Genomic DNA, 19,882 nt, shown 5'->3' with positions numbered 1-19,882 from the left:
TTTAATGAGAATCATTGAATTACAATATTAAATTAAATATTTCTTTTTTATTAACGATTTAAGGGATCCCAAACTAAACTTTTTTTTTAATATTCTTTGAATTATTTCAGTAAACTTTTATTTATTTAGAAAATTTTTGTTTTAAGTCAAAATGGTCAACTAATTTTGGTTTGAAAAATGCATGCATTTAGTACTGACAAGTTGGGTTGCTAAATAGATGTTCAATCCACTGGGATGAGAAGCATTATTCCATGCACAATTCAAGCACCCACATTAAGATCTAGGGGAGATGCTACGACGATTTAAGTAATAGGAAAAGCCTAGTTGACAAATTGATTTCTTTCTAATCTAAAAATTGATCATGGAACGTTTGTTAATTATAAAAGCTAATCGAAAACCCAAGCACAATTCAATTATTGCTACTCGACAATCAATTTCAGAACAAATGATACGAGTTTGGTGTCACAATCAGGGCGTCAATCCCATCATAAATAAGTAGTAAATGATTAAAGTCATAAGCTTGATGATTGCCATCAAGATTGGAAGTTAATTCAAATCCTCCCAAAAATACAATTTAGGATTGACACAACCATCATAAACAAATCATCATCCTTCGATAGATGCAATTGTTAGAAGCTATAATTGCTACTGACGTCATCGATTGCGCACACAACTCTTCATCCCGCCGACCAGACCTAAGGTTTGAGCTAGCTTGGCAGAAGGCTAATATTAAGGGTCACTATAGTTGAGCTTGGGGCCACTAGAGAGGCTCTAAGCCTAAGAGACAGTAAGAGTTTGTGCTTTATGAAAGAGAAAAGTTAGAGAGTTTGTGCTTTATGAAAGAGAAAAGTTAGACCTTGATCACTAAGATCGTTGAGTTGAGCTCTCTGCCTTTCTAAAAGGGGTAATGGATGAGTCGAGCTGATTGCTGTTGACGTACTGCCATATCAACATACCCCCAATCTGACACTATAAGTGATGAGCGAAACCTCAAGTATATGTCAAGCAATGAAACTTAATTATGAATAAGCTAGATGCACCACACTAAGAGCTATGCAATACTAAATGCTTAGTCATACTAAACACTTCATCATAACTTAAGCATCGAATTACGTGTGACTTGACACTACATTGATGTGATATCTTTTGTAGGTTAGCTCCTCTACACATACGCAGTCTCAAACCAACCTGTTGAAACACGCACTACAACAAGTTTCATTATTGCATTCATATATACTTTTATTAAGATTATTAATTCAAGGATAGTTTTGTGATAGATCATGCAAAGAACATTTTAATGGCCAATCCAACATGACTAAAAAAATAAGGCACCAAATTACCATACCAAAGTTTGATGGTTATATCTTCAACTTTGTAATTGTTGAACATAAAAATTATAACTTCATCATATCCTCACAATTGATAAACTTATAAATAATATAAGTATTGTAATTTTTAAGAATAATAATCATAATAATGTGTGTGATTGCACTCTAAAATGATTCGCCCATTTCAAAAATAAATAACTCTAATTTTCTCATTTTATTTCCAAATCAATATAGTTTTTTACAAATATACTTGATTTCTACATTAATGTGACGTGTCAAATTCATACAATACTAAAATAATAAACTGTTCACACCATAAAGTTCATTTATTACACCTAAAATACTCCTTAGTTTAGTTAGATTGAAAAGCTTTTAATTGTTAACTTATAGCAATACAAATTCATACATAGAAGGAAAAATATAAATAAATAAATAATTTTTTAAAAAAAAAATAACAAACCGGACAACTTCACGAACATAAAAACCAAATTTAAAGTCTAAAATTTGTAATTGAACATATAAAAGAAAGTACTTAAAGAAAAAAAATTCTCAATTAATAAAAGAAAAAAGGGGGAAGTGGTCCATAATTGTACAATAAATTGTGCAACATACGTCACGATGGTGACGTCACTGAACTCACTTTAGATTGCCACGTGGACCCAGTGAAGAACTTTCAAAGCATCTTCTTAATAGGAAGCTGCTATGAAAGAGAGAGAAGAAAGCAAATATATCTTTTTTTATATATTTTATTATAATATGAAAAAATATATTTATTTCTTTTATTATAAAAACTCATCCACTCCTTACAAGAAGCTGCTTGTTTTCACCCCAAGTCCATTGCCCCAATGGCCAGCTTCCCTTATGAAGATTCAAACCCTAATCTTAACCCTAACTCTAATCTTAACCCTAACCCTAATTACACTCATTTTCCTCCGATTCTGGATCCCAGTTCTTTCTTCGACTTTGAGATGTCCGATTTCTTCGTGTTCGACGATGACAACAATAACGTCGACCAAGTTGCATCGTCCTCCCCAAGCATGACCTCTTCAGAGAAGATCACTGAAGTCGACAGTGGTGGTAGTTCTGCTGTAATCGATAGCGGATCTAGTTTAGTAGTTTCATCGGGAGCATCAACCTCTATGCAAGTTCCTTAATTAGATCTAAATTCAATTTGCTTTTTTCTAATATGTTGAGAGTTTAAGGGTTTTTTCTCTTTGTGTTTTTCAGAAGAAGCAAAAATGGAGAGAAGAAAAGGAAGGGGGAAATGGGGTGTAGGGTTGCATTCAGAACCAAATCAGAACAAGAGATTATGGATGATGGCTACAAGTGGAGAAAGTATGGGAAAAAATCTGTGAAGAACAGTCCAAATCCCAGGTAATTTAATTCATTAAATCCAACAAAAAAAACCCCCAAAAAAATATTTAAGATCCTTTTCTTTTATATGTATACTTATATAATCTGTGAGGGTGTTAGACTCAAACTTTTAATCGTATAAAGTAGATAATTGAACATGCTCCAAAAAATTAACTTAATTTTCTGAAAATACGACAAGTTTAAGGGTAAAAGGGTTAGAATTTAAACTCTAATCTCAACGAAGTTTTATCAATATCTTTATCGTTTGAGCTATGTTTGTATATTAGACTAAATTGAGTTAGAATAATTTAGTTCATGGTCTCTTTTGATTTAGACATGTAATTTTAGGTGTCTTATTCAGCTGTCATACACCATGTTGGAGGCGGCTAGAATAGTCAAAACAGCACCCAGAAAAAAAAGAAAAAAAAAAACAAAAAGTTTTGGATAATATATATTTGTTGTGTGATTTACATTTGGTTTTGGAGAGACAGGAGGCGTGTGAAAAAAAAATAGTCTTTAACTTTTCTTTTTTTTTTTCTTTACGACATTTTGTGTATAGGAGCATATATTTATAAACTTTTCAACACTGGAATTTGATTGGTTCAATTGGATCTTGAACTATCGTGTTGTCTTATCGTAGGTTTTTAAATTTAAGCTTCTAAACACTAGTTTCATCGTATGCATAGTTTTTAAAAGCGTTTTTAAATCTCAGGAAAATTCTATTTATTCACCTCAATAAGATATCTATTTGCTTGTAATTAAAATGTATCTTAATTTTAAGATATATGAGAAAAAGCATAATAAAAATTTATGAAAGAAAAACTTTCAAAAATAGAAAAAATGTCAAACTATTTACAGAAATAATAAAAAAAAATATACTAATAGACTTCTATTAACGTCTATCAGTGATAGACTTGTATCAGTTTTATCACTATGTATCAATGATATTCTATCAATTTCTATCACTGATAGACACTAATAAACTTCTATCAACATCTATTAATGATAAACTTCTATCAATTTCTATCACTGATAGACACTGATAGATTTCTGTCAGCGTCTATCAGTGATAGACTTCTACAATTTCTATCATCGATAGACAATGATAGACTTTTATCAACCTCTATAAAAGAAGATTAAATTTTGTTATTTTGTGTAAATAATTTTTTTTATTTGTTTATTTTTGAAGATCTCGCTCACTAAAATTATCAAACATAACATTATTTTACTAAGAGAAAAAAACATAAAATCAAATGGGATCTTGAATAATTGATTTTAAAGTTTGAAATATAAAAGATGAAAATTTATGCTGGTCTTGCAAATTATTCTTTCTTTTAACAAAAATATAGGAGTATATATACGCTATTTATTTACCTCAAATATATATTTAAATTAAAAGCTTGTTTGAATTGATTTGAGAAAAAAATATTTATCTAAAAATTTGTTTTTATTTAAATATTTGTAATAAAATTTGATTAAAATACATTATTTTTAGTAGTTGTCAAACACTTCATTTTCTTCCTTATTATTTAAATTAAATACTTCGAAAATGTATTCCAAATATATTTTAAGTGTATTAATAAATAGTATAACGTCAGTAATTTAAATAAATTTTTATATGTAAAATTTAAAAATTATTTCAACCTATTTAATAAATAGGCATGGATATGTTCCTGCTTTTTATTTAAATAGGCTAAAAAATAAGAATAAAAAAATTCATATAGGATTTGGATAGAACTTTTTTTTTCCTCAATGTTTATTCTTATTTTTATCTTTTTGGAGTTTAGTGGATGCAACTTTTGTTCTTATCGCTTTCGGCTCTTGTATGAATAAGCATGTTTTATTATTTTATATTTCTCATTCTTTGCCCAATTACTTTAAAGAACACGTGGAATAATTGAAATAAAATATTTATTTTAGATAAAAGTATATTCTTTGTGAGTTTGATTTTAATTTAGTCTCCTATTCCATAATGTTATAATTTTAATCTTGATATTTGAATTTTTTTAAAATTGATTCCTTGATTTTAAATTCAACATTTTTAAATTTTAAATTTTCTTTACTGAATATTCCTTGTATTGGTGCATATTAATTAATTTAAAATAATTTTAAAGTGAAATTTTTATTTATTTATAATAATGATAAAAATGATTTAATTAATTATAATTCTTTTTATTCTTTGAAGTTAATTAATAGATAATAATGTTAAAAAGTAAAAAGTAAATATTTAGAGAAAATTTGAAATTGAAAGTAGAAATTATGAAACTTAAAAACTAAATAGAAATCAAGTTCAAATTTTAAGAAATAAAAGTAGAACTCTACTTTGACATTTGAGTTCTTTTTTCAATTTGAGTTTTAAATTTTATATTTTTAACATTTAATTTTTTACTAAATACTCATTTTTAATATTTGACATTAATGTCTAATAATTAATTTAAAATAATATTGAAGTAAAAATTTAAATTCGATTATAATAATGATAAAAAAAAATAGTGAAACTTAATTAATTATAATTATTTTAATTATTTTAAATTAATTAATAGATATTAACGTTAAAGACGAAAAGTGAATATTTAATAAAAATTTGAAATCAAAAGTGCAAATCATTAAGTTTAGGGACTGAATGAAACCAGATTCAAAACTTAAATAAAAATGCAACCGTTTGAAATCAATTAGAAACTAAACCCAAAATTTAGGATAAGAAAAAAAAGTATATCTCTCATTATTTTAAGTTTTTAACTTTAGTTTTTGTCTTAATAATAATTATAAAAAATATATAAGCATACCCAATAATTGATTATAAAAAATATATTAATTGATTTTAACAATTAAAGTTTTTTTAAAGAAATATTATAATAATTCAAGTTAACCAATGTATAGATTGTGAATATGAACCTAATCAAGAAAAAAGAGAAAAGAAAAGAAAAGGGCCCCAAATTGGGTCTTTTTCAACTCATTCTTTAATTAAATTTTCTGTTAATTTTTATTGAATGTTTCTTATTCAACATTTTAAATTTATTCTTACACTTCTCACATTAATCACTCTTACCTGTGATATTAGAAAGAACTAATAATTAAATTACGCATCACTAATTAATAATTACCAGATATGGGACGGGAGAATCTAAATCCTGATCTCAAAGTAAATAGTACAAATTTTATCCTAAATGAACTATAATTTGACTACTATAGTGTGCACGTATGTGTTCATTAATGATCAAAATAAGGAGCTTATAGTTCCAAACTAAAATAACAATAATAGAAAAACATTAGGAAATTAAGGCTCTGTTTGGTAACTATTTTGTTTTTTGTTTTTGGTTTTTGAAAATAAAGTCTATTTCCTTTCATTTTCTTACTATAGTTTACATCTTTTTTAAGTGCAAGAATTGAATTATTAGCTAAATTTTAAAAACAAAAACTTCTTTTTTAGTTTTCAAAAATTGGCTTAGTTTTTGAAACATTGGAAGGAAGTAGATAATAAAATAATAAATTTTGAGATGAAATTGGTGTTTATAAGTTTAATTTTTTAAAATTAAAAAAAAAAATCTAAATAGTTACCAAACATCATCAAGCCACTTGAGGCCTTAAAAACGAGTTGAAAGTATGGTTTCAACGTTTGAATTTGAACAATATCTACACATTTGATTAGATATGAATCACCCGTTTTAAATTTAAAGTAACTAATGGAGCCAGTTACAATTAGGCCAATTAAAAAATATGCATATAGAAAGTTTTAAAAAAAGGCTTTAAAAGAGTGTCAAAGTGAACACGTATTATCAGCAATTGATACATATTCATACTCACTATAAGATTAGATGTTCAAATTCTCACATCCTACTTATAATAAAAGAAGTTGAAAGAGAGTTAAAAAAAAAAAAAAAAAAAAAAAAAAAAAAAAAAAAAAAAGCTAATCAAATACTTTCTGAAAACTAAAGCTAAATTTTATAACTATAATAACACAATTTGATGAAAGAAAAAGTAATTGAAATTATCCAAAACTTAACTGAGAATACCAAGCTTTAAGTTGGGATAAAATTGTTGCATACACTAAACTATAACATCTAGTAATTAATAATGTTTTGATAGCTTGAACCAAATTATAAAGATCAAATTAAAACTTGATTGCATAATTAAATTTAAGGTTTAAAATCACTTTTTGTCTATAAACTTTTATAAATGTAATAATTGGTTCCTGAACTTTTATTTATAACAATTTAGTCCATGAACTTTTAATTTTGTAACAACATAGTCCTTAAACGTTCAATCTTTTAACAATTTAGTCTTTATACTTTAAAATTTATAACAATTTAATCCCTATTCTAGAAGTTAGTGTTAAGATTTAATGAGATTTCTTGCATAAATAAACCAATAAACTAATTCAATATTCAATATTTTCATAAAATACAAAGTCTACATCATAAAATAATAAAAATTGATATCTAATTTTTATTAACGTTTTACGTTATGGACTAGATTATTACATACTAAAGTTCAGGAACTAAATTGTTACAAAATTGAAAATTTAGAAACTAAATCATAACTAACAAAAATTCAGGAATTAAATTGTTACTTTCATGAATTTTTAAGGACCAAAAGTGTTTTTTAATTTTAATTTAATTTAAAATATAAATATAAAAAATTGGTTTAAGTGGAATATATATATATAATACATGGATTAATATTAGTATGATTTTGGGTACAGAAATTACTATAAATGTTCAAGTGAAGGATGCAATGTGAAGAAGAAGGTAGAAAGAGACAGAGAGGATGCAAGCTATGTGATTACAACTTATGAGGGAGTTCACAACCATGAGAGCCCCTTTGTTGTGTATTACAATCAAATTCCATCCTTTAGATCTACACCCACCTAAAAGTTTAACACTCGATTTGGATTGACTTTTTAAATACTTAAAAATACTTTTTTAATTTTTTAAAAAGTTGATCCAAATATAATTTCATATTGTCCCCTTTCATTTCCATGTATATGATCAATTTTGTATTTTGTATAAATTTTGCATAGATAAATCTAGATGTGAAAGCTTTTTGAAATAATTAGCAAAATGGGTTGCTTTAAAATCATGATTTCAAAAATCTAAATTTTTTTTTTAAAAAAAAAAAGTTTAGATTTTTATTTTGATGTATATTTTCTTACCATTATGCTCATATTTAGGTTTAGCTTTTTCCATAACTAAGAAGAGTTTATTCTCTTCATTTTATTCCCTAATTAAACTACATTTTATTGTTAAAGGGTTTTTAAGCAATCTTTTTTAATGTAACATATATTCTACGATATTTTCATTTATTGATTTGGATATTTTCACAATTTTAGCATGCATTTATTGTACGTATTACGACATACGTACATATCTATTTTATTTTTTTATTACGCTATTAAGACAAATTTTAGGTCATGGAATAAAGTTGTTTAGTCAGAGAATTATCTAATCTATGTTTTAAGTACATAATTATTTAATTTGGAGTTATAAAACTTATGTTTAAAGTGTATAATTATTTAACTTGGTATTATGATCCCTTAATTTATTTTTTTTCTTTTTTTGCTAACTTTCTATTTACTATTACTATACCATTAAGAGCTAGATTTTATTTTATTTTTTTCCAATATTTAATAAGTCAATTCTAAAGTTGAGATTTTAAGTTATATTATTTTATCTTATTGTTTAAATGTCAATTTCAACTAAGATAAACAAGATAAGTTCGCTAGTTTATTACTACAAATGTGTGATGCATGTGTTATAAAAATTTTAAAAAATGAACCTCTTTATAGAAGTTGATATGTGATTCTATTATATATTGATAATTATGTCATTCATTTAATAAATTCAAGTTTGTTTTTTAAAATTTATTTTGTTAACCGCAATCTAGTTGAAGATGAATAGTGATTTTGAGAACCCTAAACCTCAATCTCATGCAATTTGATAATTAAAATAGTTATTGAATTATATATATATATATATATATATATGGAAAATTGTTACTTTTAACCTAAAAAAATTTCACGTTACAAAACTAACATTTTTTTATTAAAAACTACTTCTTCTAAACTCTTTCTTACTTTTTGAGATTTTAAGTGGATGGTCCCACATAATGAAAATACCATTTTATCTCTCATTTAAGTGTTTACCATTTTATCTTTTTCTAATACAACTTTTCAAACCCAATTATAATTCTAAATCTTAAACTTCATTTTTCCATTTTGTTTTTCACTATATTTTTTTTTGTAAGTTTCAACCAATTTTGTGATGGATTTGTTGTTATTTTTTATTAAAAAAATAGAAAATAAAATTTCAGTGGGATTTCTTGTAAAGACTGAAAATTATCTCCTAAAAAAAGTTTATGTAAAATTTTCCTTAAATTTGAAAATAAGGGGAAATTCAATAAATTTCAATTCTTACGAGAAATTAAACTAACTTAGAATTACAAGAAAAAAGTTGGAGTTGGAATTGGGTAAAAAAAAAATATTAACTTAAGTTGAAGTATAAAAAATAGAATTGATAAAAAAAAGGGGGAAAAAAAAGCTACCAAAAGATTTCTAGTAAACTAATTTCCTAGTAAGAAGCTTGCTGGAAAATATCCAATAAACTTAAAAGGAAAACTTCAATTAGCTTGGGTTTAAGTTTAAAGAAATTTGATTACAACCAAGATTCCTTAAAACTTTTCTTAAGAAAAAAAAAATCAAGATCAACTTATGAAAAAGTAAATCTTACGAGAATGTTGACTTTTTCATATAATCAATCTTTGGAGAAGCCAACCTTTATGATAAAGTCAACCTCGTAAAGTTGACTTCCCAAAAGTTGACTTTGACATTAATTTAACTTGTTAAAGAAAGTTTTCAGGAATATTTGTTGTCAATCCAATTTCTTTAAACTTAAACTCAAACTAACCAAAATTTTAAGTTTATTGGATATTTTTCAACAAGCTTTTTACCAGAAAATTAGTTTACTATAAATCTTTCATAAGCTTTTTTTTCTCCTTTTTATCAATTTTATTTTTTATCCTTCAACTTAAGTTAGGTTTTTTAATCCAATTCCAACTCTAACTTTTTTTCTTGTAAGTTTGAGATAATTTAATTTCTCGTAAGAATTGAAATTTATTGAATTTTTTTCAGTTTTCAATTGTAAGAAAAAATTTATATAAGAATTTTTTTTACTTGAAATTTTTCAATCCTTACTAGAAATCTCAACCAAAATTTGTTTTCCAATTTTTGTTTTAAAAATAACATCAAATCTACCACAAATATTGGTTGAAACTTGTAAAAAAAGGGTGAAAAACCAAATATAAAATTGAAGTTTAAGGTATAAAATAGAAATTGAGTTGCAAAGTTGTATTAGAAAAAATAAAATTATAAACACTTGAAAGGAGAACAAATGATATTTTCTCCACGTGGGACCTTTCATTTCAAACCTCAAAAAGTAAGAAAGATAGAAAAAGTAATGTTTAAAAAAATGTTAGTTTTATAAGATGAAAATATTTTTAGATTAAAAATAGCAATTTTACAAACATATATATAATTTTAATAAATATATATTTAAATTAAAAAGAGAAACTCTTAATAAGAATAAACAAAAAGAAACAAGAAACCAGAAAAAAAAAATAAAATAAAATAAGAACATGAGGGATAATTGAAACAAATGAAAAATTGGAAGAGACGTCACATATGAAGTTGGAAAAAAAAATAAACTAAAAGAAGGAAAAAGAAACGTGGATGGTTCGTATTCTTAATGCAATTTTTTTAATTAAAAAAAAAAAAAGAAAAGAGTTGATTTAAATACATGAAAAATTGGAGGAGTTGATTACTTATAGAGTTGTAAAAAAAAATTAAACAAATAAAATCTTAGAGGAAGAAGAAAAAAAAAAATAAAAACATTGAAAAAGATAACAAACCTTAATAAATAAATAAATAATGAAGGTGTGATGCGTAGCTATTTTTAGTCCTAAGAAAAGGAAAAAAGAAAAAAAAAACGATGAAAAATAAAAGATACCTTTAAGTAGAAAAGTTGTACGCAATGCAGAAAAAAACTTAGAAGCTTATTAAGTAAAGAAACACAAAAATGTGGCAATAATGTTAAACGAAATAAAAAAAAATACTTGAATGCTAAAGAAAATTATACTAAAAAATTAGGAAAATGAGTGTTGAATGAGAATTTCGACGAATCACGAGTTGCCACATCATCAATGAAAGTCTGAGCCTATTGAAAAAATTATAAGTTGGATTGGGCCAAGTAATTAAAGTCACTCGGTCCCAACCCAATTCAAACCCATGGTAAAATCCAATTTTAGCCCATTAAAGTAATTAAGTCCAAGTTCATGTAAGGCCCATGAAAAACCTCTATAAATAGAGGCATTATCTCTTCATTTGGGAGGAAGTAGGAGGAACCAAAATCTCTCTGAAAATCTAAAGTCTGAAGCTCTAAGGATCTAAAAAACATAACTCCTCCAAAGCTCTGAAGATCAGAAGACACTAAAGTTCTGAAGAAAGACATATCAAAGTTCTGAAGACCGAAGTGCTTTGAAGATACAAGCATTCTTCCAATACTTCAACTCCAAAATCATCACGTGCTTCGCTTCCTCAAATCAAGCGTACGCATTCGACTGAGAGAGAATCAGATGATCAAGTACTAGAGATCGAACCATAACGCATCAAATTAACATCAACATCAACACCAACTCAAGTTCAACTCCATGAAACAAATTTCTCCTCCTTAATTCACAAAGCCTAAAGTTGACATTTTCATATTGATTTTATGAAAAAAGAAATAAAAAGTCGAAGCCTCGTGCGAACACTAATCCTCCAAGAAGATCATCAAGCCTAAAAGCCAATTATCCAAGAAGATCAACAAGCCCAAAGGCCGATCGTCCAAGAAGATCATCAAGCCCAAAGGCCGATCATCCAAGAAGATCAATAAACCCAAAGGTCGATCATTCAAAAAGGTCAACCAGCTTAAAGACTATAGTTTATTTTGAAAGCATCAAAATATTATGTATTAGAGATTGAATTCACTTTCCACAAAATTAATACAAATACAAAGTTCAAGTTCCATGAAATAAATTTCTTTTGAAATCTCGTGTGAACAAATTGACACGCCCAGTGGGACATCTCTACCTCTCATCTCTCTCGACATCCAAGTCAATAAATCTACAAATGACACCAAAGAAAGTTGCATCCAAAGCTACTGTCGCAAGCAACCCTTACATAAGCTCTGTCATCACAGAACAGCTAATGGAATCTCCTAAAGGTGGGATCGTTATTAGAGAAAATCCCTTGTTCGATGGCTATGTTTCTCTTTCTGATCCATCAGATAAAGAATTACACTTTGATATAGTATCTGTCATGATGACTGACGTAACGGCTGAGTCAACCATGGCAGAGATGGAAAGGAAGATAAATTGCTTAATGAAAGCTATAGAAGAGCGAGATCATGAAATCGCTGCTTTAAGAGATCAAATATAGGCTCGAGAAACCACCGAGTCGAGTTAATCTCCAACTATAAAAGCCAATGACAAAGGAAAGACTGTCTTGCAGAAAAACCAGCCACAACAATCTACCTCTGTTGTCGCCCTATAAGTTCAACAACTATAGCATATGATTACAAACTCCATAAAGGCTCAGTATGGAGGACCATCGCAATCTTCCTTTATGTACTCCAAGCCATACATGAAGAGAATCGACAACTTGAGGATGTCAGCTGGGTATCAACCTATAAAGTTCCAATAGTTCGATGGAAAGGGTAATCCAAAACAACATGTTGCTCACTTCATTGAAACCTACGAAAATGCAAGAACCAGAGGAGACCAGCTAGTCAAGTAGTTTATTCGTACCTTCAAAGAAACACTTTCAATTGGTATACTGATCTAGAGCCAGAAGCGATTGACAGTTGGGAATAGTTGGAAAGAGAGTTCCTCAACCGCTTCTACAGCACAAATCACACCGTTAACGATGATGGAGCTGATGAACACAAAACAGGGAGAAAGAAGAGTCGGTCATCGACTACATCAACTAATGGAGAGCTCTGAGTCTGGATTGCAAAGATAAACTCACTAAATTATCTACAATGGAGATGTGCACCCAGGGCATGCACTGGGAACTTCTCTACATTTTGCAAGCGATAAAGTCCCGTACATTTGAGGAGTTGGCAACACGCACTCATGATATGGAGCTGAGTATTGCCAACAAGGGAACTAAAGATTTCCTAGTCCCTGAAGGGAGAAAATACAAGAATGAAGCCAAGGGCACTGAAAAGATTATGGGTAGTGCCACAAGAGAATCTATGGTCGTTCAGATGACCTAGCTGAAATTTTTCTCCAAAGGAAAAGAAACAAGTCTGAAAGAAAGCATGATGGTGGCCAAAAGCATCGCCCAACTCTTAAAGAAAGACAGAAGAAGGTTTATTCATTCCCTGACTCTGATGTTGCCGACATGTTGGAGCTTAGAGAAAAAACTTATTCAACTGTCGAAATGCAAGCGACTAGAATAGGCAAGAAAAGTAGATGATCTTAACTACTGTAAGTATCATCGAGTCGTTAATCACCAGTTGAAAGGTGCTTTGTGCTAAAGAAGTTTATTCTAAAGATGGCTTGTGAAAAGAATAATGAACTAGAGCTTGATGAAATAGCTCAAACAAATCACGCGGTAGTAGCAATGACTTCAAGTGTCCCAACACCGTCTACATCTCATGATCAAAGAGAAAGCTTCATCCAGGAATTTTTAGGGCCTATAGTCGTTCGGTTCCAACAAGAGATTCTAATAATAGATTTTCAAAGCAAAAATGATCCTGTTGAAGATGACAATAAAGGGTGGATAGTTGTGACTCGTCAAAAAAGAAGACAGCCAAATTCCGCTAAAAAAGAGTCACGCTCTTATTAAAGTTATAGAAGGAACAAGACTCATAAAAAAAAGGGAAAAATGAGATATGTAAGCCTAAGCCTGCTAAGGAAGAAGACGAATACTTTCCTTAACTTCGACGGCTGATAAGTTTGGTAGAATTTCTCCCAAAAAACTTTCTCAATAATCATTCAGAGAAAGTATCCGAAGTTATTGGATGTCATGCTGTCAGCATAGCGAAAATTGACAACAACCATATAACTTTAAAGAAGTCAATGATTCAAAAGAAACCAAGCAAAGATTTTATATCTTTGATCATATCAAGCCTTCAGCTACTCGATCTCCAATCCAAAGATGAGTATGGCCACGATAGAAGAAAACCAATGTCCAATGTCTACTGCAACTTGAACTTCAGCTTTCAAGAGGCTGAGTATCTTCATATCAAAGAAAGATCGATCGTCAACATCTTCTTTTGATCGTCTCAAGACAACAAGCGATCAACATAAAGAAAGGATAAAATTTTTTAAGGCAATCATTTAATGAAGAAAACAATGACGAAAAGATTCACAGTGTGTTTCTTCATGCATGAAAAGGAAATTGTCCGTTGATATAAATACAGAAGGTTTCTTGATAGTGAAGCTAAGACTCATCCTATTGATGAATCCTATAAACAAAGAGGATCAAAGTGATGATGAAATAAGAGCTTCTGAAATTTAAATGTAGAAGCTCCTCAATAAGAGCTTAATTTAAATGTAGAAGCTCCTCATTGCAAGAGCCTAAACTGTATGATGCTCCTAACTCGCATAAACTTAAAATGTGAACGACCCAAAAAAAATCCTTGTACGAACTACGTTACGACTTGATTCCTGTCATTATAAATGGTACGTAGGAAACTTAGAGAAATTTAAGTTCAGACGCACATAAAAAAAATATTTTTTAACTACGTTATGACTTGATCCCTATCATTATGAAGTGTACGTAGGCAGCTTGAAAGAAACTTGAAAACTTGAAGTTCAATTCAGTTAAAAAAAACTTGAATTACGTCATTATTTGATCTCTTGGTACAAAGGCAACTTAAATTTATCTTTAAGGGTACGAAGACAACTTAAAGAAATTTATCTTTAAGGGTACGAAGACAACGAAAAATTGACAACTTAAAGAAATTTATCTTTAAGGGTACGAAGACAACTTAAAGAAATTTATTCTTAAGGGTCACGAAGACAACTTAAAGAAATTTGGTAGGCAATTAAAGAAATTTATCTTTGCTCCTCTCAAAATTTAGGTGCAGCTGCAGGCATAGGTAGCCGACAGCAGCAATCGACCATCTTGAGCAGCAAGAGAAAGCAGAACCAACTACGATCAAGGAAGAGAAAGCGGAGTAGCAAGCACACGCAGGAGGGGACAAACCTCATTTTGATTTCATCATTGGTAGAGGATGGAGCATATAAAAATGAAGGAAGGAACTATGGAAAGGAGGGCACCACAATCAAGAAATTCATTCTTGTTACGTTAACTCATGCGATAGAAGACCTATCACAAAGAAGGAGTTGGTGAGAGACCGGTTAAGGCAACTATTCGACAGTCAGGCTGTTTTAGTAGCAAAGGAACCACATAGTGAAGGTGGGTATCACCTGAATGTGGAGGTATTCAACCGGAATGCCACTAAGAAGATAAGAGAGTGCTTTACGAGGGGAGGAGCTTCTTCCAGATTCAATTATCGAAGAAGATTGTCATAAGATGTTTACGCTAGGCTAAATTAAGTTCATGCTTTCCTATGAGACAAAGGAAGCTTAAAAGCTTAAGCATAATAAAAAGGAGAGGGTAGAATTGCAAAAAAAAAAAAAAAAAAGTTAGAATCAATTGATTGTCTAAGTTTACTCGTTTCTATAAGAGAAGAGAAAGAAAAGAATGAAAAAAATCGAAAAGAAAAAAAGTGAAAGAGAAAAGAAAATTAAAAAAAATGAAAAGAATAAGATGAAATAAAAAACAAAAGAAAAGAAAGAAAAGAAAAAATAAATAAAAGAAAACGAGAAAAAAAATAAAAGAGAAAAAAAAAAGTTGGAAAGAAAAAGGAAAGAAAAAAGGGAAAAGAAGATAGTTAAAAAAAGAAGAAATAAAGAAAAGGAAGGGAAATCGTAAAGGAAAGAAAAAAAAAAGGAAAAAATTAGGGAAAGAAAAAAAAAAGGAAAAGAAGATAGTTAAAAAAAGAAAAGAAAAGAAAAGAAAGAAATTAGGAAAAGAAAACAGAGGAATAAAAGGGAAAGAAGAAGAAAGTCCTAATTTTCTTATGTCTCTCTTTTTCTCTTCCAGCCGCCCCATCTTTCTCTCTTTTTTTCTCAAGTTCTGTTCTCGGCGGCTCATTGTCTCCCTTATACTCTCCAGGTCGGCAAAGAACCATCAATTGCTGCGGACAGCACCGACTACGACCATAGTGGCCTTTGAAGTTGGCAGCTGCGTTTGTGCAAAAGAAAAAGAAAAGAGAGAGAAACCACGACCGACGATGATGGCTCGATCTACCGCGACGGCCACCAGCAACCACGTGTCCAGGTGACGACAACGGATAGCGCGGCGTTCCGATGGAGGCGTTCGTGACAGTGAGGTAAAAAGAGGAGATGAAGAAGAAGTTGAAGATGAGGATAAAAAAATGGTGACAATAAAAAAATTGAGGATACCGGCACGGCAACAACTAAGCTTGACTTCCAGTAAAGAAAGCAAAGGAAACACTAAAACATGCGTTGATATCGAAGAAGAAGAAGAAAAAGATTGAAAAAAATAAGGGCGGTGAAAAAGAGCTCTGAAAATCATAGTGAAGCTCATTTGATTGTCTTCTCAATTTATAGATGAAGATTTCTTATTGAGCAAGTCAAGAAAGTTGTGATTTGGAAAAAAATCTACATTCCATTTTAATCTCAAATCTTACTAAGATTTTTTAAAAAAGAAAAAAGAAAAAATATGTTAGTTTCAAATTTAGTCAAAGTATTTAAGTTATAATCGTGATTTTATATGTCTCTAACCAAACTCCATAGTATCCCACCTAATTTGGTGGGTCACATGTCTTCTAATGTTGACGTTGGAGTTATTTGAATACCAAATGTTGTTGTTCCAAATTTAGCTAAAGTTTGTTAAAATAGGAGGGAATTCAATGGTTGTCAGTCTCAAAGTTGATTCACCCAAATTTCAAGTTAAGATCTTTAGATTTCAATCTCTCTTCAAATCATAAAATTTAACAATTTCCAAAATTTATCCCAAATCTAAATTGTTTCTTGATCTTCAAATCAAATTAAATTGAGGGTAAAATATTAAATTTGTCAAAAATTTGGATAGCAATTTTTTAATCTCAAACCGAACTTGTCAAAATTGATTGCATTCCAGTCTAAAATTTCATTCCAAATTCAAGTAAATTGATTTGGGTAGAAATTCAATTCCACTTCTAATCACTAAAAGTTTGGAGTAAAAGTCGAACTAAGTCAAAGCTAAATTTAGGTAAAACAAATTTTGGAATATTTCAATTATAAATGGGATTTTAATCCAAATATAAACAAAAAATTTGAATTTAATACAAATTATATTCAAAATCAAATCATTCTCAAGTTAAATTTGGTGTACTCCAAATTTTATTAGAATAAAATTAAAATCATATTCCAAATTCAAGTCAAAATTCGAGTACTAGTCAAATTTTACCCCAATGTCAAAGCTTTGGCGTAATATCAATATTGTCTCAAATCAAAATATGCCGTATTCTAAGTTTTACCAAATCAAAGTTGAAGGAGGAGAAAGACGGAGTCAAAGTTCTACCTCAAATTTGCATCAAGAATTGAGTATATTCCAAAATCTAAAAAAATGATAGGATTTGGGATAATACTTAAAAATCAATTTGAAATTAAAGTGGAGCACAAATTCTACTTTAGTTAAAATTAAAGTTTATTCGGAAACAAAAAAAGTCAAGGACTAAAAATTCATCTTTTGTTTAATTGGTGAAAAGTATGTTAAACAAACAAAATTCCAAATCAAAATTTTGAGCTAAATTCTCATATTTTGATCATGATGATGCATTAAATTAAAAGAGTCAAAATCATATTTTGATTCCAAATTATTTTTTCCGAGATTCACATTGTATAGATGTGCATAAATCTCGAAAAGGGCCATTTGTTGAATGAGAAATTTTGGTGATTCACGAGTTGCCACATCATCAATAAAAGCCCGAGCCTATTGGAAAAATTATAAGTTGAACTGGGCCGGGTAATTAAAGTCGCTCGAGCCTAACCCAATTCAAACTCATGGTGGCCCATGTAAGGTCCATAAGAAACCTCTATAAATAGAGCCGAAGTCCTTTGAAGATACCAGCATTCTAACCACGCTTAAAGACTGAAGTCCTTTGAAGATACAAATATTCTGAAGATCGAAGTCTTTTGAAGATACAAGCATTCTTCAAAGACTTCAACTCCAAGATCATCACGCGTTTCGATTCCTCAAATCAAGCATACGCATTCGACTAAAAGAGAATCAGAGGATCAAGTACTAGAGATCGAACCACATCGCATGAAATCAACACCAACTGAAGTTCAACTCCACGAAACAAGTTTCTCCAGAAACCCCGTGCGAACACTAATCCTCTAAGAAGATCATTAAGCCCAAAGGTCGATCGTCCAAGAAGATCATCAACTCCAAAGGTCGATCGTCCAAGAAGATCATCAAGTCTAAAGGTCGATCGTCCAAGAAGATCATCAAGCCCAAGGCCGATCATCCAAGAAGATCATCAAGCCAAAGGCCGATCGTCCAAGAAGATCATCAAGCCCAAGGTCGATCGTCCAAGAAGATCATCAAGCCAAAGGCCGATCGTCCAAGAAGATCATCAAGCCCAAGGCCCGATCGTCCAAGAAGATCATCAAGCCAAAGGTCTCAGAGTCGTCCAAGAAGATCATCAAGCCAAAGCCAATCGTCCAAGAAGATCATCAAGCCAAAGGCTGATCGTCCAAGAAGATCAACCAACTTAAAGCTATAGTTATTATTTTGAAAGCATCAAAAACATTATGTATTAAAGATTGTACTTACTTTCCACAAAATTAATATAAATACAAAGTTCAAGTTCCACGAAATAAATTTATTTCTAGTCCTAAAAAAAGAAAGAAAAAGGAAAAAAACGATGAATAATGAAATATAGAAAAATTATAGGTGATGCCCCAAAAAAAAACTTAGAAACTTAAAAAATAAGAAAAGAAACACAAAATGGTGGAATAATGTTGAACGAAATTAAAAAAATAATAATATTTAAATGCTACAAAAAAAATTATATAAAAAATTAGGAATAGCGAATTAACAAAATTAAAAGAAAAAAAAAAAGATGAGGTACCTGATCCAAATTAAAGGTTTAACTTAACTATTTATAAAGGAAATTTAGATTTGAAATCCTAATTTGATTTTATATATAAAATGAGATTTTTTTAAAAACAATGTATCTGATGGTTTTTTTTTTTTTTTTTTTTACAACATGTGGGTTGGGGGAATTCAAACCTTTAAGCTCGAGGTTGATAATACAATCATTATGTCAGTTGAGTTATATTCATTTTAGCAAATAGTATAGATGTATTGTTTTGCTGTATTGTACCATTAAGAATAATTTCCAATATATTAAAAAAACTTTTATAAAGTTTTTTTTTTCATCAACTCTAAATTGAGATGATTTGATCTAAAATTTGATTAACTTTAAAATGAAATATATTCTTTAATGTTTTAAATTAATTAAGTTAAAAATAAAATATGAAATATTTATACTATTTTAATGTGATTAAGTTAAAACTACTATGTTTAAAAAACGTTAAGACTACTATATATTTCTGTTATTCATTATATGGTTTTATTTTATTTAAGTTGCAAAGGAAAATTAATGACAGTTTATTTTTGTTCCTTTGAACTAAATAAATTAATAGACTTTATGCGAATAAATAATTTAACGAGTGGTTCATGCTAACAAGTTCAGCTCTAAAATAAATTAGAAAATTCGCATTGATAATTGTAAACATTCTTATTTGAATCTAATATAAAGATTGATATAAAGATGCAAACATCAACACTACCCCGGTTAATCAAATATGGGCATTTAATTATCACACAATAGGATTCTAGCAATTATTTTCACAAATAATAACATAAATTAATTGCTAAAACTAAAAGACAATAATTGATAATATGAACAAATTCTAGCAAATAATTTTATCCAATAAATTATAACAACAAAAAATTATTGCAAAAGTTAAAATAGGATAAGGATGGAAAAGTTGATATCGACAATTTTACAATGATTCAGCACGATCGTCCTACTCTATCCCCAAACTTTTTTTAGGTATTTCACAATAAATGCTTT

General features: G+C 29.1%; 1 protein-coding gene across 2 annotated transcripts; it reads left to right on the top strand.

Annotated features, from left to right (window-relative positions):
• The first annotated feature begins 2,116 nt into the window (after positions 1-2,116).
• LOC120088223 (probable WRKY transcription factor 51) lies at positions 2,117-16,491 on the top strand. Of its 2 annotated transcripts, none has more exons than XM_039045365.1 (3): positions 2,117-2,469; positions 2,556-2,702; positions 15,904-16,491. In XM_039045365.1, the coding sequence occupies exons 1-3, from the start codon at positions 2,174-2,176 to the stop codon at positions 16,070-16,072; spliced, it is 612 nt and encodes a 203-aa protein (XP_038901293.1). In that variant the 5' UTR covers positions 2,117-2,173; the 3' UTR covers positions 16,073-16,491. The 2 variants fall into 2 exon arrangements, with proteins under 2 accessions (XP_038901293.1, XP_038901292.1); XM_039045364.1 differs by lacking the exon at positions 15,904-16,491 and adding an exon at positions 7,384-7,733 and having other exon boundaries at positions 2,124-2,469.
• The last annotated feature ends 3,391 nt before the right edge of the window (positions 16,492-19,882 follow it).

This window comes from Benincasa hispida, chromosome 10 (genome assembly GCF_009727055.1).
Source record: "Benincasa hispida cultivar B227 chromosome 10, ASM972705v1, whole genome shotgun sequence".
NCBI classification, from domain to species: Eukaryota; Viridiplantae; Streptophyta; class Magnoliopsida; order Cucurbitales; family Cucurbitaceae; genus Benincasa; species Benincasa hispida.
This window is presented reverse-complemented; position numbering and strand designations above follow the sequence as displayed.